This window comes from Chiloscyllium punctatum, chromosome 6 (genome assembly GCF_047496795.1).
Source record: "Chiloscyllium punctatum isolate Juve2018m chromosome 6, sChiPun1.3, whole genome shotgun sequence".
Taxonomy (NCBI): Eukaryota; Metazoa; Chordata; class Chondrichthyes; order Orectolobiformes; family Hemiscylliidae; genus Chiloscyllium; species Chiloscyllium punctatum.
The window spans coordinates 73,956,445-73,982,315 of NC_092744.1; the positions used below are offsets into that span (position 1 = coordinate 73,956,445).

General features: G+C 39.5%; 1 protein-coding gene across 1 annotated transcript in view; it reads right to left on the minus strand.

The window, feature by feature from the left end:
* Positions 1–2,391: 2,391 nt before the first annotated feature.
* LOC140478434 (uncharacterized) overlaps positions 2,392–25,871 on the minus strand; it is a 45,487-nt gene continuing 22,007 nt past the window's right edge. Inside the window, exons 6-7 of the mRNA XM_072571699.1 lie at positions 20,682–20,914; positions 2,392–2,495 (exon numbers count right to left, since the gene is read on the minus strand). Of these exons, the coding sequence (XP_072427800.1) occupies positions 2,435–2,495; positions 20,682–20,914 (294 nt within the window). The 3' untranslated portion in view covers positions 2,392–2,434. The remainder of the gene's footprint in view (positions 2,496–20,681; positions 20,915–25,871) is intronic.

Below are 25,871 nucleotides of genomic sequence, written 5' to 3' on the forward strand. Positions count from 1 at the left end.
AGAGCTGCCTTGAAATGTCAAATTTTAAATAAGAATTCTCTGACACTCCAACACTTAGTAAGTGATGAAGCTGTAGAGTGGTTGGAGATGGCATTGACTGTGCTTATGATTTTTATCTCCATTAGTGGTGTGGGGCACAGTGGTCATAGTTTAGCTGTAGCTGATATTAGTCCATATCAGTCCATAAGACATAGGATCAGAATTAAGCCATTTGGCCCATCAAGCCTGCTTCATCATTCGATTATGACTGATATGCTGGGAAAAAGTGAGTACTGAGTCAAAGAGTGTGGTGCTGGAAAAGCACAGCCAGTCAGGCAGCATCCGAGGAGCAGAAGAATTGATGTTTCAACTATAAGCCCTTCATCAAGAATGAGGCTTGTGGCCCAAGGGGGCTGAGAGATAAATGAAGGTGATGTGGGACCAGGGGAGAAGGTAGCTGGGTATGTGAAGGTGATAGGTCAGAGAAGAGGGTAGAGCGGATATGTGGGAAGGAAGATGGACAGGTAGGGACAGTTCAAGAGGGCAGTGCCAAGTTGGAAGGTTGGATCTGGGATAAAGTGGGGGGAGGGGAAATGTGGAAACTAGTGAAATTGACATTGATCCTGTGTGGTCGGAGGGTCCCAAAGCAGACGATAAAGCGTTCTTCCTCCGGGCATCGGGTGGCTAGAGTTTGGCAGTGGAGGTGGCCCAGGACATGTATGTCCTTGTCAGAGTGAAGGGAGAGTTAGTGTTCAGCACAAGGGCAGTGGGGTTGTGTGTGCGTGCACCCCAGAGATGTTCTCTGAAACGTTCTGCAAATTGGTTTTCTGTCTCCCCAGTATAGAGGAGACCACATCGAGATCAACGGACACAGTAGATGAGGTGTTTGGAAGTATATCTCTGTCGGATGTGGAATGACCCTTTTGGGGCCTTGGATGGAGGTGAGAGGGGAGGTGTGGGTGCAAGATTTTGTGGTGGCAGAGGAAAGTGCCGGGAATGCTGGGGGAGTCAAGGAGGGAATGGTCTCTGCGGAACACAGATTGGGGTGGGGAGGAAAATATATCCCTGGAGGCGGAGTCTGTTTGTAGGTGGTGGAATTGGCAGAGGATAATACGATGTAGCTGGAGATTGGTGGGGTGGAAGGTGGGGACCAGGGGGTTCTGTCTTTGGATCAAGGTTGGGTAACAGACAAGCACAGGGTGTCCAGGTGGATGGGGTGTGTTGGAGGTGGGAGGAGGAGTCCTTGGAGGTGGGCAAGAGTCCTGATGGGAAAAAGTTAGCACAGAGGTGAAGGTGGTGGAAGAAACGTTCAATGTCACAATACATGTTGAATTTGTTTGATCAGCAGGACTGATCTCCATTGAGAGAGGTCTAGGGAAATGGAAAAATACAGCAGAGCTAGGAGCTGGGGCCTGGGATGAGGCTGGAGCTGGGAGTAGGGCAGAGACTGTCACTGGAGTGGGTGTGGTTCTGGTATCGTGGGTGATGTTACCCATGAAAGATTGAGGGCGGGTAACAGACCAGCATGTGGTGCCCAGGTGGATGTGGTGAATTGGAGTCGGGGGAAAGGGTCTTCGGAGGGTGGGTAGGATATGCTGCTCAACCCTATTTTCCTGCTTTCTGCCTGTAATGCTTGATCCTCTTGCCAGCTAAGAACCTATTTATCTCTCTCTTAAATGCATCTTAAGTCAGTAGTCAACGTTTTTACATACACAAAAGGAATGCAAGCACCTATGAATGAATGATTTTAATGATAAGAAAACTTCCAATTATTTGTAGGTCATTCAAGACAACTTAGGTGAGAGGGACATTACTCTGCCACGTTCCAGCACAGTGCGGCCTAGTGAACACTGCCCTGGGTGCAGTAAAAGAAATGTATTAGCTGATATTATTGCTCTATTATTTACATGCAAAGCTATGAACTGATGGGGAAGTCGGAATGCACTGGAGTTCTGATTTGCCAACAGTGAATGGAACTAGGTCTCATGGTGTATTTCTTGCATTAGTACTTGAAATGTTCACCCAATTATGAGTGAGGGAGCACTTAAATTGTAATATAACTTTTGGTTCATAATTCCAGTATACTGACTATCTTGAAGCTTGAATATAGGGCCACAGGACAGTATCTCCCATGCTATTTTGTATTATAGCATATAAGATCCTTTCAATGTTCTAAAGAGAAGTTTAAGGGATGAGATTCAAATGAGAAACACCCATCTTCTCCCTCCACCCCCATTCTACATCAGTAATTCCATATGTACCATCTTACCTGCTTCTAGCTCGCCTTCAGATACTTTTCTTTCTTGCTCAAAGGCATGAAGCCATAATTGCTTGTCTGCGAGATTCTTTGTAAAAAATAGTTTGCTAGGTTTATCTTCAAACTTGCTTTTAAGTTTGATAGCATTTCTGACCCGACAGTCAAACTCTTCATCCCTTCCATCATTCACATCCTTCACTATGCTTTTGTCAATGTCGATCCTTGCTTTGAAGTATAGAGCATTACGGTGTAACAGGTCCTGTGAACAGTGCCAGATTACAATTCATTAAAGCATATTTTCTCAACTTCAATTCATTTCGCTGCCATGTTTTCAGTTAAATTGGATACTGTCGCAATCAGCAATTTAGTCACGTATTGCATTCAGAACTGCACTAGTTTCTGAATTTAAATTTGGTTCAAGTTTCCAGTCAAAGTTATTTTCATATCACTGCATGTAAGACTTTCCATCAACCAGTTCAGGTGGGCAACATTTTGGAATGTAGTTGTTTATTTTCTTTGCTTAAGAAAATCTTTGATAGATTTATGAATGGTAGCCTGGTGCTATTTAATGTCTAAGGGCATCTAATCTACAATGCACCTATTCAACTAAAAAACTTCAATCTACATTTTTGTTAAAGTACAATGGTCAGTGTCTTATTAAATTAAAATACTTTTTTTAAAAAATCATTAAAATGTTTAAAAGGTGACGATAGTTATGTAAAGGGATGGTTCTGATTCTGCAGTTGCAACAAGCTTCACCCAAGCAATTTAATAAAAGATCCCAAAGGAGATGGTTATGTCTAAATGGAATGTTCATTTGTATTACCAAAACTTGGCAGAGGGAAGGACAGGACTGGGAGCTCAGTATTCTGGGGTACAGATGGTATAGGAGGCAAGAAAGGAGAGCTAGTGGCATTTTTGATTTAGGAAAACATTACTGTTGTAATTAGAATATTTCTGAGGGATCATCCAGTTACAACAATTGGTTGAAATTATAAATAAGAAAGGGATGATCACCTTGGTGGGATCGCACTATAGGTCCCCTCAATAGTCAGAGACAAATTGAGGAGCAAATATGTAGAGAGATCCAAACTATGTGCAAGAATAATAGCCATGATTTGGAAGAGCCAGTGTTGGACTGGGGTGTACAAAGTTAAAAAATCACATAATACCAGGTTATAGTCCAACAGGTTTAATTGGAAGCAATAGCTTTCGGAGTGCTGCTTCTTCATCAGGTGATTGCGGAGTATAAGATCGTAGGACACAGAATTTACAGCAAAAGTTTATTGTGATGTAAAATTATATATTGAAAAAGACCTGGACTGTTTAAGTCTCTCATATTTTATATTGGGCATGTGGTTTCAGTTCTCTCATAGATTCCACAACTTTCTTAAAGTTACATTCTCAAGTGAACTTTAACAACAGGTGCCATGTTCGCCCAGATAATGTAAATAAAGGTGTAAGGTTCCCTGTCGCAGGCACACATAGACCCATACACTCATGCAGACCCGCTCTCATATGCTCACACATACTCTCACACACACACCCTCTCACAGACTTATACCCCCTTTACACTCACAAGCATATGCACACACATACACATGCTCTCTCACAGACATTCATACCACTCCCATCCCTGCTGCACACGTGCGTATACACACACACACACATATATATAAGTTTGTAGGGTGAATTTGTACTTGCAGAATTACATTTTATTTTGCTCAAAAGCTGCATGAATCCATGTGAGATTCTGTATATCCCTTTTTTGGATTAGAATCTGTCTGAACATTGAGGTACAGACAGCCTCACAATGCATTATCCAGGCCAACATGGCACCTATTGTTAAAGCTCACTTGAGAATGTAACTTTGGAACTTATAAATGAAAGAACTGAAACAAACATGCCCATTCTAAAAAATGAGAGACTTAACACTATGGTACTATGGCAGTTTGGGCAGCACAGCAGCTCAGTGGTTAGCGCTGCTGCCTCACAGCGCCAGGGACTCAGGTTCGATTCCAGCCTCGGGCAACTGTCTGTGTGGAGCTTGCACATTGTTCCTGTGTCTGTGTGGGTTTGCTCTGGTTTCCTCCCACAGTCCAAAGATGTGCAGGTCAGGTGAATTGGCCAGGCTAAATTGCCCATACTGTTAGGTGCATCCATCAGAGGGAAATGGGTCTGGTTGGGTTACTCTTTGGAGGGTCAGTGTGCACATGTTGGGCCAATGGCCCTGTTTCCACACTGTAGATTAGATTCCCTACAGTATGGAAATAGGCCCTTCAGTCCACACCGACCCTCCAAAGAGTAACCCACCCAGTCCCAATTCCCTCTGACTAATGGACCTAATACTATGGGCAATTTAGCATGGCCAATTCACCTGACCTGCACATCTTTGGACTGTGGGAGGAATCCGGAGCACTCGGAGGAAACCCACGCAGACACAGGGAGAATATGCAGACTCCACAAAGATGGTCACCCGAGGCTGGAATCGAACCTGGGACCCTGGCTCTGTGAAGCAGCAGTGTCAGCTACTGACTCACTGTGCCACCCCGTGCCATGTAGGGAATCTAATCTTAACAAACAATCCAGATCTTTTTCAATATATAATTTCGGTTACATCACACTGTAAACGTTTGCGATAAATTCTGCGTCCTACGATCTTATACGCCACAACCACCTGATGAAGGAGCTAGTGCTTCCAAATAAACCTGTTGGACTATAACACGGTATTGTGATTTTTAACCAAGAATTATAGAGTTGTAATAGAATGGGATTTTAATTTTCCAAACATTGGCTGGAATTGTCATAATGGTCTGGAATTTGTTAAATATGTTCAAGAATGTTTTTAACCAATATGTAAATATTCCAACTAAAGAAGGGGAAAAACTTGACCTTTTAAAAATAAGGCAGGACAAGTGATTGAAGTGTCAGTAGAGGAACACTTTGGGACTAGTGGTTATAATTCTATTAGTTTTAAAATAGTTATGAAAAGGATAAGCCTTTGATAAAAGTTAAAGATCTTAATTGGAGTAAGGCAAATATTAGTGGTTTGACATAAGAACTTTCAAAAAGTTGATTGGAATAGGCTAGTCACAGGAAAAGGGATGTCTGATAAGTGAGAGGCTTTCAAAAGTGTGATAACGAGTTCTGTGGCATTATGTTCCTGTTAACGTGAAAGATTAAGGCTTGTAAGATTAGGAAACAATGGATAAAGATATTGAAGATCTAATCAAGAATAAAAAAGAATCATAGATATAGACAACTGGAATTAAATTAATCTCTTGAACAGCATAAAGAGTGTAGGGGCATTTTTAAGAGGGAAATCAGGAAGGCAAAGAAGCAATATAAGATAGCGTGAGGGGGAGAAAGTTTAAAAATCAAACCCCCCTTGATGAAGGAGCTGCGCTCCGAAAGCTAGTGCTTCCAATCAAATCTGTTGGACTATAACCTGGTATTGTGTGATTTTTAACTTTGTACACCCCAGTCCAACACCAGCATCTCCAAATCATGGGTATAAAAAGGTTAAGGATAATCCATAGAGATTCTACAAGGACATTAAGAGGAAAAGAGGAACTGGACGATGAGCCGGGCCCCTTAAAGATGAATGTGTGACTTTGTATTGAACCTCAGGAGATAAAAGAGATATTAATAAACATTTTGCATCAGTTTTTACTGTGGAAATAGAAAGCTCTCAGGGAAATAAATAGCAATGTTTTGAAAACAGTTCACATTACAGAAAAGTAAGGGATGGAGGTCTTAGAAAATATAATGTTGGATAAATCTGCAGGATTTTATCAAGTGGACCGAAGGGTTTGTTTCCGTGCTGTACATCTCCATGACTCTAAGTGTATTCCAAGACATTGTGGGAAGTTGGAGAGGAAATTGCCAAGTCCCTAGCAGAAATATTTATATCATCCATAACCATGGGTGAGGTCCAAGAGGAATGGAGGGTGGCTAATGTTGAGCCTTTATTTAAGAAAGACTGTAAGGAGAAGCCTGGAGACTATAGACCTGTGAGTCTGACATCAGTGGTGGGTAAGTTGTTGGAGGTGATTCTGAAAGGTAGGATTTACATGCATTTGGAGAGGCAAGGATTGGTTAGGGGTAGTCAGCATAACTTTGTGTGAAGGAAACTGTGCCACACAAACCTGATTGAGTTTTTAATGATGTAACCAATAAGATTGAAGGTAGTGCAGGAGATGTTGTTTACTTGGATTTAGTAAAGCCTTTGATAAGGTTCTGCATGGTAGATTAATTAGTAATGCTAGATCACATGGGATTCAGGATGAGCTGGCTAATTGGATACAAAATTGGCTTGACGGTAGGAAACAGAAGGTAGTGGTGGAGGGTTGTTTTTTAGACTGGAGGTCTATGTCTAGTAGTGTACCACAGGTATTGGTACTGGGTACACTCTTGTTTATCATTTATATAAATGATTTGAATGACAATAAAGGAGTCATGGATAATAAGTTTGCATTTGACACCAAAATTATAGTGGACAGTGTAGCGGACAGTGACAAAGATAATCTAAGATTAGAAAGAGTTCTTGATCCACCAAATCAATGGGCTGAGGATTGGCAGATGGAGTTTATTTTGAATAAATGCAAATTTATTGTGCTTTGGTAAACGAAACGACAGTGGGACTTATACAGTTACGGGTATGGCCCTGGGTAGTGTTATAGAACAGAGAGAACGAGGGGTTCTGGTACATAATTCTTTGAAATTTGCATCACAGGTGGTTAAGAAGGCATTTAGCATGCTTACCTTCATTGCTCAGACCTTTCGAGTATAGGAGTTGGGACGTCATGTTGAGGTTATACAGGACTCTTCTGGAGTACTATGTGCAATTCTGGTTGCCCTATTATAGGAAGGATATTATTAAGTTGGAGAGGGTTCAGAAAAAAATACATCAGGATGTTGTCAGGAATGGAGGGTTTGAACTATAAGGAGAGGTTGGATAGGCTGGGAGTCTTTTCACTGGAGTAGATGGGGTCAAAGGTGACATTATAGAAGTTTGTAAAATTATGAGGGGCATAGGTCAGGTGAAAAACAAAGCTTTTTTTCCCTAAGGAGGGGAGTTCAAAGTTATGGAACGCATTTTTAACGTGAGAGGAGAAAGACTTTAAAAGGACAACTTTTTTACACAAAGTCATTAGTGTGTGGAATAAACTGCCAGAGGAAGTGATGGATGCAGGTACAGTTACAATATTTATAAGACATTTGTGGAAGTACACATTGTAATAGTAAAGGTTTGGACATTTTATGGGACAAACATAGACAGGTTGGATTAGTTTAGTCAGGGAATGTGACCATTGTGGACTAGGTGGACCATAGGTTGTTTCTGTGCTGTATGACACTATGAATCTATGACATGGAATAAAATATGTCTTATTATGTAAGACAAGGGCCACTTCTTAAGACTTACCAGTGGTCCTGTCTTCTATTACTGATGATTAGGAAGGCCCTTAGACATAGAAAGGAAAGGAGGATTTGTGGCAGAACTCTATCTCATCCACCCAGAGGCCAATGTGAAATGGTGATTAGTGGTGCACACTTTTGCTGCAATACCTCAAGTTAACAATGATGGAGACAATCCATTCAATGCAGGAGAAAAAGTATTTTGAAGACAAATGAGATTAAACACATTACTATAGTCAGCCAGCTAACAGCTGAAATGCTTAAAAGTCAGGGAGTGAGCAGCATTCATGAAAGGATCTTGTGGCACAATAGTGGAGTCTATATCTCTGAGGCAGGAGACAAAGGTTCAAGTTTCTGAAGTGTATAATAACATCACTGAACAGTTTGATTTGGAAAATATCTCCAACAGTCTACATGGGACAGCAACAGGGCTAACGCACCGTTGAAGATTTGCTGGAATAAGCCTTTCATTTCAAAGCTGGTAAAAAAACATGGGGAAGTAATGCTGGCTCGGAAAAGAGCTAATACAGGCCATGCTAGGAAGAGACACAGTGGAAGGCTTAGTCAGAATGATTGGGATCTCCAGAAGTAAAGTTAAAGATCCATGTAGAAAAAGAGGAAGGAATTTTAATCATACCAAAGGCTAGGCTAAAAAGGACAAAAGGGAATACTTATCCTTGAAAACAAGCATTGCCACAATTAACAGGATGAGGCACAGATACAGCAAACAGAGCCAGCAACATAAACTTCATTAATAAGGAGACAGAAGTAATGGAAAAATCAGGGAGTTTACAAAAGAGCAAATTTAAAATATTTGATGTAAGATTCTAAAAGAATTTTAAAGAGAAATAGAATTTTATGGCTTTTTATCTTGGCGACAAAAGTTAGACTGTATCCAGAAGGTGAAAAGTTCCCATTTTGCTTGCAACAAGGTGGGAAAAATTCTATTAAGAATTACAGAGATACTACAGTTTTGCTGTCTGACACATGTTAAATTGAGGAAAAAGAAAATGCAGTTTTGATAGTTAACCATATTTTAGACCTTTATTGGAAGAATTTCACTCGTATTGCCATAACACTAACTTTAAAAGGTTGTAAACAAAGAAAATGCTGCAAAATTGCAATAATAAAGAGTTCAGGGAGTGTTCTAAACAGAATGTGGTTTGAACCCCATGCTCTAGACCCCAACCTTGTTCACACTAGTAATCCAACTCGTAAATTACACTAAGCCCCTCACCCTGCCCAAAGACAGGTCATAGAATCATAGAGATGTACAGCATGGAAACAGGCCCTTTTGGTACAACCCGTCCATGCTGACCAGATATCCAAACCCAATGTAGTCCCACCTGCTAGCACCCGGCCCATATCCCTCCAAATCTTTCTTATTCATATACCCATCCAAATGCCTTTTAAACGTTGCAATTGTACCAGCCTCCACCACTTCCTCTGGCAGCTCATTCCATACTCATACCGCCCTCTGTGTGAAAAAGTTGCCCCTTAGGTCTCTTTTATATCTTTCCCCTCTCACCCTAAACCTATGCCCTCTAGTTCTGGACTCCTTCACCCCAGGGAAAAGACTTTGTCTATTTACACTATCCATGCCCCTCATAATTTTGTAAACCTCTATAAGGTCACCCCTCAGCCTCCGACACTCCAGGGAAAACAGCCCCAGCCTGTTCAGCCTCTCCCTATCGCTCAAACCCTCCAACCCTGGCAACATCCTTGTAAATCTTTTCTGAACCCTTTCAAGTTTCACAACAGCTTTCCGATAGGAAGGAGACCAGAATTGCATGCAATTTTCCAAAAGTGGCCTAACCAATGTCCTCTATAGCCGCAACCTGCATGTTGTAGCCTGGAGCTACAGATAATGATGGTAAAAGGGCCAAATTTTTTTATTTATATGGCTGACCAAAAATCTCTCTCATGCTTACCATCTACCATTGATATACATTGGAGAATTTATAATTTGATGCTCAACCTATTTAGCTTGTTAATGAATGAACATTTCTTGGGACTAACTCTGAACATCTGGTTCAGAAACAGAAATGCTACCAACCTTTCTACAATACCACTGTCGGTTACTGTTTAGTCAGCCAACTCTTGCATCATGAGAAACCTAATAAAAGGGAGATTTCAATCGTGCTATCCACTAGCACTTAACTGCTAATAATCTGCTCACCAATGCTCAGTTTGAAGTTCCACAACAGTTCCACACCACTTACTCTTCACTATAACCTTGATAGTCACAGTTTAAACTACACTCTAGAAAGTTAATATAAGCCAGGACAATACAGACCACTTATGGCATTCTAACTATCACCTAAAATATTCACTTCTTCCACTGCTGACACAGCATTGCTATAATCTGTGCAGTTACATGATACACTGCAAAAATTCATCAATACTTCTTCAACTGCATCCCCCAAAGTGTGTTCATGATGACCTTGAACCTCAAGAACAGCAGATGCATAAGAACTCCACCATTTCCAAGTTTTCACTCAAGTCACTGATTGTTTTGACTTGGAAATATATCCTACTCCTTCACTCATATTGGGTCAAAATCCTGGAATTCCTCCCAAATAGCACAATGAGTGTACTTAAATCACTTCAAGAAGATGTCTTACCAGTATTTTCACAAGGTCAGTTGGGGATGGACAATAAACATTAACTTTATCGGAGTGCACACAGCCCATGAATGATTAAATTTAAAAATGACTACTTGTCTACCTGGGGAATAAGATATATCACGTGCATTTTCACATAATGACAGAGGCTTATATTTATAACAGACAAAACGTCCACTACTTCTCCTATTTAAACAAAAAATGGTTAAAACTTATTATTCTAAATGGAACAAACCTCAGCATTATGTAAGACCAGCAATCTTCTATACTTAGGGAATTGCTGTGTTTATGCAAACTATTTTCATAGTTTAACCCTCTAAATCTGATATGATTCTGCTGAATTGGTAGTGAATCCCTTCAAGTCAATATATTATGCTGAGTTGTAGATCTCAAAAGTGAACACGGTCCTTCAGATGTGACCTGTTCAAGACCCTAGGCAACTTTAAGTATAGATTAGATTCCCTGCAGTGTGGGAACAAACTCTTCGGCCCAACAAGTCCACACAGACCCAGATCCACTTCCGTCTGACTAATGCACCTAACACCATGGGCAATTTAGCAAGGCCAATTCACCTATCCTGCACATCTTTGGACTCTGGGAGGAAACCTACGCAGATACAGGGAGGATGTGCAAACTCCACACAGACAGTCGCCCAAGGCTGGTATCGAACCTTGGTCCCTGGTGCTGTAAGGCAGCAGTGCTAACCACTGAGCTCCCCCCCACCACCCCCACCAAAGATTAAATTGTTTCTCTTTGTAAAGAAATCCTTTGAGATAAGGGCTGACATTCTATTTTTGAGTTTTTAAAATTTTCTGTTTATCAACTTTAAAACGTTTGGATATTTGGATTTTGAAATGCCATAACTCTTTGATAGACACCAGTTTTTCAGCATTTTCAAAATTCTCTGATTTAGCTTTGTTTGATGTATATAAACGGTGAGACTATGGCACAAAGATGATAAAATGGTCATCCTATTGGCATGGACAATCTTTGAAGGACAATATCTATAAATAGTCCACCTAACTCTGTCAAACTCATTACCTCCAATAAGGTATATTTCAACAATGATGATAACCATGCAAAGAAATGGTAGAACAAGGGATAATGAAAATTCAAGCCAAGTACCCAAAGTCAAGACTGTACAAAAAGGAGATTTTACCAAACTGGAAAAGTGATGATACAGCTGAAGAATTGGAAAGAGTTCCAAAGATCAAAAGCAAAAAAGTGAAAGATTAAGCATTGCATATAGAATGAAAAAAGTGAATAACTTGATGCCAAAGGAGTAGAGGCTGTGTGTGTGTGCCGTATAGCTGGGAGAATTCCTGGCGAATGTGAAAAAAACATGAAGTAGCTTAGGCCTAGGTTTCCACTTCCAAGGAGTGTTCCCTAAGATGGGAGATTTCCGCCAACTCAGCAAACCCATTTCCAGAGAGAGGAACAAATAATGGGATTTTGGTTCCAGTTGAGCAGCTGCATGCTGCTGTTAGACGAAATCCCCCAGAAACACCTTGGAGATAGCAACAGGGATTACTGAGTGCAGTAGCAGCATGTCTGGCCTACCTCGGCACTCTGGAATTTATTTCTGATTGTTCTAAAAGCAGCTAGGTCCAACAGCCCCCACAACGCATACCACTTCCATCCACTCCTATGACAGTGTGACCCTTCCCCATGGCCTCTCATATGTTCCAACATATATTTACAAAAACTCCAACCCAATCTATATCTCACTATCCATGCCCAATGGCCACTTGTACTCTCCATGCCAACTCATCTAGTATTCACTAAATGTAATCTGAGCAAGGCTGTAGGCAACTGAAGATTAAGATCATTAAGATAAAGCCTAGCATTCCTTTAGGTTTTTTAAAAATTACTTTCTGTTAATCAATTTTAAAAGCTTTTTATTTTGAATCATGCTCAGAAAAATATATGTAAATCACTATATATATTTATATCTATAAAAAAACTCTAAGAGTCAATTTATTTAAATTCCTTCAAGTGCTTAAACCCCTATAAAAAAAATAAACATTTGTATAATAGCCATGTGTCTAAGATAACCAAATCCTCAATAACCTCCTTGAGCCGCCAATAAAATTATGAACTGAGAATGATAACCCTCCAAAATTCAGGAGAAGCAACATCCTAGAGTCAAAACATTATAACTCTGTTCTGTCTCAACAGATGCTGCCTGAGTTTCTCCAGCATTCTGCATTTGTTGCAGATATGTTGTTGTTGTTGTTAAGCAAGGGGCTAAAGATTTATCAGGTTAGGCAGGAATGTTGATTTGAGGTTACAATCCAATCAGCCATGTGCTTGTTGATTGGCAGAGCAGGCTTGAGATGCTGAAAGGCCTATTGGTGCTCCTTCAACACAAACACCCTGCATTTGGGTTTACTTTTCAAAATTTCAAATGTAGGCAATTTAAGTAATCTGAAAGTTTTTCAGTTTCACAGGTCTTCTACATCTTTTATGTATATCCACAACGACTGTTAAAGATTTATATTGCATCGTGGGAAATGGACTCTGTCATTAAAAATGCAGTCTCCTAGACCTCAGTACCAGATTCAAAAAGCCCTGATGATGATGGTTTCTTCCCCCCCACCACCCCCCACCACCTCCCACCCACCACCCCCCACCACCTCCCACCCACCACCTCCCACCCACCACCCCCCACACCACCACCCCCCACACCACCACCCCCCACACCACCCCCCACACCCCCACCACCCCCCACACCCCCACCATGTGTTGATCCCATCCTTTCCCCTGCATCATTTGCACTCTCAAAATGCCAAAAATAGGATATCTCAGAAATAGGAATTTCCAATTCTGGTCACATGGAGTCCTTTTGGATAAGGCAAGCAATCTCCAAGACTGAAAATCTGGACCTTGGAGTCATTTTGGTGGAGCTCACAGAAGGAAGATTTAATGAAGACAAATACTTTTTTCTGAGAAGGTGACTTATGACTCTTCAAAATGTGTGCAATTGTTTTAAGTTTGGCCTTGGGGCAGAGAAAAATGGCTGGGTGAAAGATTATTTTAAAAAATCAAAGATTAAACCAAGCCTTGAAGTAACTTTGGCATGTATTTAGGTTTCCAAGTGAAGAAAGAACTGTTGGAAGGATATTGCTGGAAAATGCTGTTTACTTTTTGCAATGGAAAAGGTTCAAGGAAGGAACAACAATGTTCGCATTGAACCTTATCCCAAAACATTGTCCCTTTGAAGTGGTCACCAAGGAGGTTGTCTTGAAACATAAAAAGAGGTGGCTTCAGTTTTTCTGACATTAACCTGGAAGAAATTTCACTTCCCATGGAGCTTACTAGATTGTTGGAGCAACAGCAATTGACCTGATGAAGGAGAGAGGCAACAGATGGGTGCTGGAAGTATACAATGGGAAACTAAACCCCTGGAAACTATAGAAATGAAGAATAGGACAAGACCAAGGATGGAGCACTGGAATACAACAAAGGCAACTTCTCTTCTGCCAGGATCAATAATCAGGCCTATCTTGGTCCCTGTCCCCCAAGTCACTAATTGGCTGGCTGAGGTGAGTACAAACTAATTAAGGGGTTGGCACATTTGAGTTTAATCTACATCGCTCAGGAACATGTTGGTGACTTAAAAACAGTTTCAATTTCCTTTCCATACCTTCAACATGAGAATACAACCTGAAGATTTACTTGTCACATAACATCAATTGTGACAAGTAGCTCTGTGTTGTGAGTGAGGTCGCAGCCAGATTTAGAAATCCCAAGCCCCACTTTTGGAGAAATGTTGGGAAAATTATGTTAAATTTGGAACTTCGAAGAGTCAGGTTCTTGAATGGGGGCTGATTGAATTGGGTAGGGAGTGTCAGAATTTTTTTTTCTTTTATGGTCCTGTGGGAATGCCAGAATTTGTTGCAAAGTGCCTAATTGCCTTGCTTATCTATTTTAGGGAGCGATTAAGAGTCAGCCTCATTGCTGTGATCTGGAGTTACATGTAGGCCAGACCTGGTATGGCCTTCCCTAAAGGGCATCAGTTAATTAGATCAAGTTTTACAACAATCAATGGTAATTTCAGTGTCACCACTACTGAAACTATGTTTTAAACCCAGATTTGTTAATCGGAGTCAGCTTTATGGTGGGTTTGAACTCACATCCTCAGAATATTAGTCTTGGATTCAAGCTTGCTCATGTAATGACACTACCAACCTGAAGGTATCACTGAGGAGGGGGATGATAGATGATCAGAATGTAAGCCAGGGATAAGATTTGGGCTTTTCTGAATGAGTACACAGAAGTGAAGTATTGAAGAAAGGAGCTGGTGGGCAGAGAATGAGAAAGACGATGTATGACCCTGTCAATTTTGACACTAAGTTGAAAGGTAGAGTTGAATGTGAGAGAGTTAAAGCAAGATAAATGTTAGCTCAGCTTGATTAGATTCTTTTCTTTAATTAACACCCTCATCATTTTTTGATGTAACTGATTTTCACACGAAAACAAAAGTAAATAAATTTTATTTAATAACTCTGATCATGAGAATATTTTGTCAGTTATTAAAAGATATTGAAAAACCCTTAGCTGTGATTTTACCTTCTTGCATAAAATCATCTGATGGTCAAAGAGGAATGCTAAATATTGCTTCGCCCTGGCACGCGGGCGCATGACGACAATTAGGTCACCACGTTGGATCAGTTGAGTGCTGAGGACTATGAGATCTTCACCCTAAGATTTAGAAAAATTCCATGAGTAACAGCCCCATTTTATTTTTGTTTAATGTCCAATGAATTTTGTTAAAGAAAGTGGAACAAAAGCTAGATGTAAGTTATAACAAGTAGCATGAGATCCTGCAGCAGGGGAGTTATGTGTTCAATGTTTTGTTGCATCAGTCCCTTGCTGTTTTAATGGCTCAGTGACCTAAGATAATTTTGGTCTGATTTGAGGTGTGTTTATTTTTTTTTCCCCCCCCTCCCTTTTCCAACATTGATCTAACTCAAGTGCCAAATCAACCGACAATCTTAGCATGCAGCCACAATGATGGCAGTGAGCAGGTCAGCAGCTAATCACATCGATGTAGCAAACCAGCACATTAGATGTACTTAATGTTCTTCACTTTTAAATTAAGTTAATACAACACCTGAAAATTTATTATGATGGATTAAGATAGAAGCTAAAAATGCATGAAGTTTACAAAAGAAAACTTTGTCTTTTTAACAGTAGAGTATTTTTGACATTCTGCAACCATGAAATTCATTATTTTAGGGCTAGTGATGGTATCTAGTTCAATAATTCTACTCTTATTAGTATGCTGATTTTTTTTAAAATCCAGTAATGCCTTATTCACCAACATTTTAAGGATTGTTACAGTGAGACTAGCTGTGTAAGACTGGAAATTCTTATCAATTTAGTTGGTTACTATTGTCTTTGGGTAGTACAGAAGTTTAGTATTGCTGAGAAAGGGCTTAGAAAAATGTGTTTCTTTTTCTGTAACAGCAATTTTCATTGATTGCACTGTGATGGGACCTCAACCTTGCATCCTGTAGAGGAGAGAATCACTGAAAGCAAATACTGCATTATTTTGTGCACGTATAGACTCCCAAAGTTGTTATTTGTTTTTGGTAGATGACTGCAAACACTTGATGGTTTCAGCATTAGTACCCCTACAAAATTGAGACCATTGTTTTCATTAATTTCAGACGAGTGAGATCCTCTAATGATCAACAACTCGTCCAGTCACAAGCACCGGATCTAACTGATGGAAATTCAGCTAAAGCTCCAGTTAACCAAATGAATGGAGTTTCCTTCACCATTGTTTTCATTTGTGGAAAGAGAGCTCCTTGAGGGAATTTGTCCATTGAGTTATCACCCATTTTTAGTACAACAATAATTTCTCTCGCTTTAAGTCTGGGTTTGAGAAATGTGGATCTTATATAAGTTTTCTTTGCAACAATAATTCCACTGAATGCGGGAGGAAATGAGGGAGAATATACTGTGCTGCGTGTGTCAGCAGGAACGGACAAATATAAAGGTGCATCAACAAGCCAAATCATCTGCCTAAAAGCAATTCAGAAATCTGCAAGTATAATGATGAAAATAGTTGAGGATGAGATCTGGCCTTCTTAGAGTCATATAGCTTTACAGCATGGAAGCAGACCCTTCGGTCCAACTCATCCATGCTTATCAGAAATCCTAAATTAATCTAGTACCATTTGCCAATATCTGGCCCATATCCCTCTAAACCCTTCCTATTCATATACCCATCCAGATGTCGTTTTAAATGTTGCAATTGTACCAGCCTCCACCACTTCCTCTGGAGCTCATTCCATACACATACCACCCTCTGTGTGAAAAAGTTGCCCAGTAGGTGTCTTTTATATCTTTCCCCTCTCACCCTAAACCTATGCCCTCTAGTTCTGGATTGCCCGACCCCAGGGAAAAGACTTTGCCTATTCACTCTATCAATGCCCCTCATAATTTTGTAAACCTCTATAAGGTAACCCCTCAGCCTCCGACGCTCCAAGGAAAACAGCCCCACACTATTCAGCCTCTCCCTGTAGCTCAAACCCTCCAACCCTGGCAACATCCTTGCAAATCTTTTCTGAACCCTTTCAAATTTCACAACATTAGATTGAATTTGTTGGCAATAATGAATTCAGCAATAGATCAGAGACTTGGAAAATATTTGGGCTCAAGTTGACTTGCATCTCAATATATTTGAGCCATCTTTGGGAACCATGGTGATGTATTTTGTTGTTTGCTATGTGTTAGCTCATGTAACACATACCATAGTGAAGTCAGGTTCTTGTTTAGACAGATATTTTGAAGTTTATTTACAACCTCTAACTATTTACATAGAAATAATGTCACAGAGTTACACACACAGTCAAGGTTCTGCATTTACTGATGTTACTATACATTACTCACATATTGCTGACAAACTGAATGCATTACATTAGAAAGCAATGAAGGTGAAGCAGGTATCGATAAACTGGAATATCACATATTGTAATGTTATAACTCTTCCTGAAGGGTATAGACCTGCCTGGTCTTGAATCACTGCCATTATACAACATACGATTCTATTTAAAGGGCATAACAAATGAAGAGGAAAAAGCAGCAAGAGATGAAATGCTGTGTTTACTATTTAATGAAAAGAAATTATGAAATTAAATTATGTTTTAACATAGAATCTTGACCAGATGGGCCAATGGGCTGAGAAGTGGCAGATGGAGTTTAATTCAGATAAATGCAAGGTGCATTTTGGGAAAACAAATCTTACCAGAACTTACACGCTTAATGGTAAGGTCCTAGGGAGTGTTGCTGAACGAAGAGACCTTGAAGCGCAGGTTCATAGCTCCTTGAAAGTGGAGTTGCAGATAGATAGGATAGTGAAGAAGGCATTTGATATGCTTTCCTTTATTGGTCAGAGTATCGAGTACAGGAGTTGAGCGGTCATGTTGCAGCTGTACAGGACATTGGTTAGGCCGCTATTGGAATATTGTGTGCAAGTCTGGTCTCCTTCCTATCGGAAAGATATTGTGAAACTTGAAAGGGTTCAGAAAAGATTTACAAGAATCAACATTCTTGGAGGACTTAAGCTATAGTTAGAGGCTGAACAGGCTGGGGCTGTTCTCCCTGGGACGTCGGAGGCTGAGGGGTGACCTCATAGAACATAGAACAATACAGCACAGAACAGGCCCTTCGGCCCACGATGTTGTGCCGAACTTCTAATCTAGATTAAGCACCCATCCATGTACCTATCCAAATGCCGCTTAAAGGTCGCCAATGATTCTGACATAGAGGTTTACAAAATTATGAGCGGCATTGATAGGGTAAATTGGCAAAGTCTTTTCCCTGGGGTGGGGGAGTCCAGAACTAAAGGTTCTGGGTGAGAGGGGAAAGATATAAAAGAGACCTAAGGGGCAACTTTTTCACACAGAGGTGGTACGTGTATGGAATGAGCTGCCAGAGGAAGTGGTGGAGGCTGGTACAATTACAACATTTAAGAGGCATTTGGATGGGTATATGAATAGGAAGGGTTTGGAGGGATATGGGCCGGGTGCTGGGAGGTGGGACTAGATTGGGTTGGGATATCTGGTCGACATGGATGAGTTGGACTGAAGGGTCTGTTTCCATGTTGTACATCTCTATGACTCTATGACTATATTCATAACAGTATTGATTTATACACACTTGTCATCATTATCCAGCAAATTCTCTGAAAGGCAATAATGATAATGTTAAAGATTTTATCTGAAGTTGTGAGGAATGGGGAAGGACAGTAGAGAGAGAAAACAATATGTTCTTTAATTGTTCCAGTTTTTACCTGCCAACCTGAAATGATATTCTGTAATTTTGTGAGTGTGTCTTCATTATCATCAGCTTTCTGATTATTAATCGCATTAAGAACTTTCTTCATGGCAACTATGGCAGCTTCCACATTTTTATAATCCCTTGATGAATGAACAATAGACTGTTAGTAATGGTGTTAGTAATGGTGTACATATTATAACAGCATTGATCTACCTGAAGAGAACTCCATGGCCACAGTGTACTGCGGTTTAATTTCCCAAGTGGACCTGTTGTGTGATTCAGTGCTTTCACCTATCCCATTGTAGCAAATGAAATAGCAGTTCCAAATTTTCTTCACTATAATGAAAAACATGTGGAAAATATTTGACTTCATCTCCTGTCTGCTTATCCCTTGCAGGACCCTCCTGATTTTTTAAAATCTTCTAGCAATGTTTCACACCCCTGAAAGTCATGAAGGAAAAATTGGTCTGCTCCTACAAATGGTTATTAATCTGCTCTATGATAATACAGCCCATGGGGATGGAGTTGAAAGTTCAATAACATGTTTTCTACTTTCCTTCACCAGATAATAGAAAGATATACATTTCCTTATTCAAACTCCATTCACCAGCTGGTTCAATTAGCAGTGATAAAGGGGATTGCAAGTTTATAGAATATCAATCTCTGCCTCGTGCTTCTTTCCTGACATTTAAAGTAGCCACAAAAAATCCCCTTAAGTTTAGAAAAAAACATGGCAATATCAAAAATCAGATGATAGGTTTCAATTTTTAATACCTCCTTCTGAGTTCTGAGGAGATATGCTTTTTCATTTATTTTATAAAGCAGTCAATTGATTTGCTGGAGTGCCGGTGCCTATTTACTCAACAGCACAAACACTGGTTCTTAGGCTAATGTTAAGAGATCCAAGGTAGCCCTGTATGTATGGAACAATCACGAATAGTGTACACTTTAATTTATTGACTTCCCTTTTTTGGTTTTTTGGCATTGACTCTTGTAGTACAGTGCTATAATTGGCATTGTCAGTCAATGCTTCAGTAACGTTACCAGTATTAATTGTGATCTTTAACACAGGCACAATGAGGGTCATGATTTGGAGATGCTGGTGTTGGACTGGGGTGTACAAAGTTAAAAATCACACAACACCAGGTTATAGTCCAACAGGTTTAATTGGAAGCACCAGCTTTCGGAGCACTGCTTCTTCATCAGGTGGTTGTGGAGTACCCTGGAATATAACCTGGTGTTGTGTGATTTTTAACAATGAGCATCAGCTCATGGAGTCGCAATGACAGAGTTTAAATGATAGCAATGCATGTGCATTTTGTTTTTATTCATTCAGAGGATATGGGCTTCACTATCTGAATCTGCATTTATTGCCCATCCCTAGTTGCCTGTGAGAAGGTAATAAGGACATGCTTTCTTGAACCACTGCAATTCTGTTGATATAGGTACACCCCTCTGTTAGCAAAGTAACTGGATAGTGATCAGAAGTAGAAATTCAGGGAACAAAATTTTCCTCACTTTAGTTGATAGCGTTGAAGTTAATTGAAGAACTCTTGCTCACACTCTGGCTCAGAGCAGTTAACCAAGCTAATATCAAATCTTTTCTTATACTGGTCTACATTGTCCAGCTGGTAGCTGAATAAATCAACTAAAAGACAATGTATTTCCAGTTCTTAATAAATCTCGTAGTTAGCAATCGTAATCAGTAATGTGAAGAATCTATATTAATTGTCTCCTTCAATACAACATTTTTCCAGCTAAGAGTAGCCAAGACAGTGTAAATGCCATTCCTGATCCAGATTATGTTGTACAAGGCTGGCTGGAAGTAACTCCATGTCCTTGACCTCCAGGGAGGAACCTGGTTCACTGCATCAAAAAGCATGACTGAGACTGGAAATTTGCTATATGAAAGAGCATTCCACAATCACTTTGTAATCTGTTGCAATGTTGAAGTGATTAGTTTGTGAAATTAAATGTGATATCATATGCTCTACCTTAAGATAATGGGCTGCAGTATTTCAAGTCTGTATGTGCAGTGACTGATGCAAAGATATTGTGCCTTCTTTAATCACATTCCAACTGAAATCAATACACAACACTTTAAGGCTTACCTGTGCTCAGGTGGAGTGGCTTTAAGCAGTTCTGATAGCAGTAGTGGATATTTACAGATCTTTTGCACTGGCATTATGAGAAATCCATCAAAAGGGAGGCTCATCATTTGCTGACTCCTTCGACAAACCTCAAAAAAGTAAGCATATTTTTCAACTACGATGAGTTTAGCCCATTCAGCAAGAGCATTGACGTGGTTGTTACAATATTCAGCATACTTCAAGAAGCCTGCATTCTGCAAAGAGAAAGAAAAATGATGAAAAGAATCAGTGGAGATCAGCAGGCCACTCAGATGGTATCAATTACAGAGTTGTCAGCATATGATTTTCAGGGAACTGCAATAATACAGTTCACCAGTACACTATTCCCATAATAGTTCAGCTTCTTCATCCCCCTCACTCATATCAATGCTCCAGGAATGAAAACCCATTTCTCCCCCAGCAATGATTTATACCTTCAATTCTCCAATCTTCTTTAAGTGAGGTATTGCTTTATGATTCATTTTCTCCATATGATTCTCTTTACCAACCCACTCACCAGCACTCTGTATTTACTATATTGCAATTCCATTCATTCATAACTCTTTACTAACTCACTCACAAGTGCACCATGTTTACTATACCATGTTTCCTTTCATTTGTAAAATCGGGTTTTTGTAGTACATTTTAATCTTCCAACATAAACTAAATTAAACACCCCTTCCAAACCACTACTGTTTTTTACATCTTTCAATTCTTATTGACCCCATGTTGCAAGCAGTGCTTAGACCCCCTTCTGTATCAAAGGCTGCCCCTGAATAAGTGTTAAGACTGTAACCGACTCAACATTGCCATTGTGTCTCCATAACCCTCCCAAAACTATGGGAAGATTACAAACTTAATTAGCCCTTAGCAAACATCTCTCAGGACCTGAATCGGTTGCAAAACATCAAACAGTTTCCGCCATTAGTATGGACCTATTAAATACATATTAAACAGGGCCATTATCCCAGTTAAGAAACTTACTATCAAAACAGCACTTCCATGAAACTGCATGAATTAATGTGTAAGACTGTCAAAACTAGCAATAGTAAATGAAATCTCATGACCCAGCTGCAGGAGATCAGTTTAATATCCTCTACACTTTAATCTAGTACACGTATAATTTCACATTCATTTAGATCATATAGGTCTAGTATGTTTACTAACAGTACTAACTTAAAAGACAAAAGGACGAACTCCTCTTAACTATGCAAACTCAGACTGGACAGGCATTCTATTCCCATCAGGAGTAACAAATACTGAAACCATCTCCCACTTTCTGAGGACAGATGTCACACAAACTTTTGTGTACAACAGTTACAACTATGTAACATCATGGTGCTAAAGTTTTAATGTATAGAAGATCTGTATAAAGAGACTACTGTAAAACTGGAATTTGGATTCCATGGCTGCTTTGAACTGTGCCACTGCTGATGCTCAATAAAGAGGCTATTTTTGCCACTTGCTGATCTCAGTCATTATTGAACACAATCTCACTTTTACCTTGAGTCAGTTTACATGAGGTTCAGTCTGTAATCTGTAGACGATTGTCTTTTTTGTTTTTTAAAAAGATTTAACTCCCTGCTGCTCAGACTCCCTCAGGGCAAAATCATCAGTAACAAACCTGTAGCTGAAATGTTAAGGCCAAAACAAAAGGAGACTTTCACTGCATCCAAAATGACAAGTTACAAACCAAAGTTACAAGATCTGGATCTCCAGCTCGATTAAGAAGCCAAGTTAACATTAAGGATGTCCATGGTTACAGAAATTTTTGCTTGAGATACTGCAAAATTAAACACGCCATGCCAAGGAGATTTGCAAGTACTAAGTGACACTACCTGCATTCATTTTAAAGCCATAATGTGGAGGTGCCGGTGTTGAACTTAGGTGAACAAAGTCAGAAGTTACGCAACACCAGGTTATAGTCCCACCAGATTTATTAGAAATCACAAACTTTCAGAGCGCTGCTCCATCATCAGGTGAAGTCACATATAACCTAGTGTCTTGTGACTTCTGACTTCATTATTAAATGATATTATATAGGATGTCACCTTTTGTTATAAAACCTTAAATTATCTTGAGAATGTGCCTTAAAAGAAATTCTGGGATTTACATATTAAAGAACCAAAACCAGCAAACCCATTCTAAAAGATCAAAGGCTTAACCTAGGTTTGTTCAATATAACTTTTGCTATAAATTCTGTGTCTTATGGTCCTACTTCACAAGCACCTGATGAAGAAGCTATACTTTGAAGGCTAGTGCTTCCAGTAAACCTGTTGGACTATAACCTGGTATTTTGTGATTTTTAACTTTGTCCACTCCAGTCCAACACAGGCTCCTCCAAATCATTACTATACCACCAGCCATAGCTAGCTGTAAACAAAAACATATGGTGGGTCACCACATAGATTATTGCATTGCTGTGCTGTCCATCTCGATTACTTGGGCTGAGTGGCCTGTTGCCGTGCTGTCCAATCTATGTAACTTCAAGGATGCCTGAGCTCATTCAGATCAGAAACTGCCAATGACCACCAACAAAGCCACTATTATTTGTTTATCAGACATGTGAAAGAAAATAATGAATCAATTGTACTAATACAGTATTTTTCATATCTTTGAATGTCTCAAAATATCTTATGGCCAATTTGAAGTACCTTTTGAAGTGCGGCCACTGTTATAAACTAAAGAACATGGCAACCAATTGCTGCATAACACACTCCCATGAAAAAGATGGATGGAATAGTTAACAAAGTCAGTACTTGTATTACCTTTCCTACTGCACTACAAAAGGATGTAATATGGCGGCTGATTATACTTATGACTCATAAAGGATCATTGATGGATTCAATGTGCCCCACTTCTCTGAAATTTGACCCCACTTTATCTACTCTGCAATTCATTGAATCCATTCTCATTAAAGATCTAATAACATCTTTGGATATGTCTGCATCCGTAATGCTAATTACCAGTGTTGTAGAGAATGCATGACTTAGTACACACTATTGCATCATTGCAGTTTGGAGATCTCTTTTTTTTTGAGAAAGGTAAAGGACTGGGTTTGGGATTTACTTATCCTAAGCCAACCTTTTTTTTCACATAAGTTGGATTTTGTAGACATTATTTTCCAATGTAACTGTCCCAAATGAGAAGCCACATTCAAGGCAGTCACAGCTTGCACAGTGACTCAAATTTTTGCTCCTCTCTCTCTCTCTGTCATTCTGAGTTTTTATTTCTATGCCTGTTAACAAGTGAAGTGAATAACTCAAATATTCGGTTAAAAATACTGTAAAAAAGCATTAGGAAGGTAGAAATTCTTGTTATTTTCAGAAATTAGTCAGAATATGATAGAAGTCCAACATTGTACGTTGTTACAAAACAACATGCTTTTGCTGGAAAGCCATGACCTGAAGCATTAATTCTGCCTTGCCATCGACAAGGACTACCAGACTCACTGAATGTATCCACCTTATTTTGTTTCTTATTACTTTTTTTTATTTTCTTGTATTAATATACTTTATCAATTTTATGGAATGGCATTCTTTGTCAATGAATAATAATATTTTTGGAATGAACCATGGAATTGCACAGAGTCTTTTTTGTCATTGAGTGTGAACATGGATCTGCAATAGCTGTGCAGAATTTAAGATGATGATAAGGGAATGATTAATATTGTGCCACCATATCATTGCATGACAATCAGAAGGATGAATTTAATGTCTCAATTACCTTTTTCCACACTCAAAGCAAGTGAATTTAAACATTATATGGTAACCATATCGTGACTTTGCAGCTTGGTTTTGATTGATGATGTAGAGCATTACCTCCAGAAAAATATGCTGTCAATTCACCCCTTAAGAAATGGATTTGGGAAGATAAACTGCTAAAGCTGTGCTGCGCAAATAGTAAATGTTATAGATCTTAAGATTTATCGGGTCATTCTAGTTAATGCAGTCACAATGCGTGTATTAATAAGGAGTTTGTGCCCATCAAAACTTCTTGTTTATGCCAATTGAAAGGCAGGAAGGTGAGCTCCTAGGATGAGTCTTGCTAAGTCAGTCCCTGTGCAAAACTAATTAGAGAATTCTGTGGAAAAAAAAACTTCAATCTGTAGAAATTGTGCAATACCAACAGTCAACTAAAGCTGGTGCTGAAAAATACATAGAAAACCATCAGAGCCTCTTGATAAGGAATCAACTTCTGTACATGCCAACATCCCTAACCGACTATGCATTGGTATTTAAATGAGAAACATCAGTTTATTTTATTTTGCGTTAATACAAAAGAAGAAACTTTATTAAAATATTTTGAGGAGAATAGTAAAGGTTGCAATTGCTTATTGAATACATCATTTGTATTAATTACAGTATATGATGCCCCAGTGTAAAGAAATCTGTGTGCTGGTTTACAGCCTGACCACAAGTCTTGATAAGAGATACATTAATCTATCATCGAAGTCAGAACCTTAAATTTCATTCCAGCAATCGATGGTGAGAGAGACCCAGCACCATTTTAAATTTTACTTCAAACTGGCACACTTTGGTTCTTGTCAAATGTTCAAAGGAAAGGGCTTTGTCACTGTGACTTTGTGAAATCCTATACCTAACAGTCACAGCTCACAAATATCATTCTGTCCAGAAAGAACAGGATGACATTAGTCTGCTTATGTTTATTGCCCCTAAGAGACTGAACTTGCAGTTGTAGAAGAGCACTGCTATATAGATTGTACATTTTGGTATTGATCTAATATTCACAATTTGAAGTCTACACCTGCTTTTACAAATTGAAACTTGATGACACGGCTCAGCATATTGAATAAAATTTCCACTCATTGCGGAATCATTATTACCGTGGTGCTAAGTAGGAGCAGGTAGCTTGAATAATTCACATTACCATTACCTTTTCAAGCTATTTTCACTATATGTTGTTGACTGAAGCTCATAGAGCTGCATAGTGCAGAAACAGACCCTTCGGTCCAACTCATACACGCTGACCAGATATCCTGAATTATTCTGGTCCCATTTTCCAGCATTTGGCCCATACCTTTCCTATTCATATACCCATCCAGATGTTCCTTAAATTTTGTAATTGTACCAGCCTTCACCATTTCCACTGGCAGCTCATTCCATACATGCACCATCATCTGCATGAAAACGTTGCCCCTTAGGTCCCTTT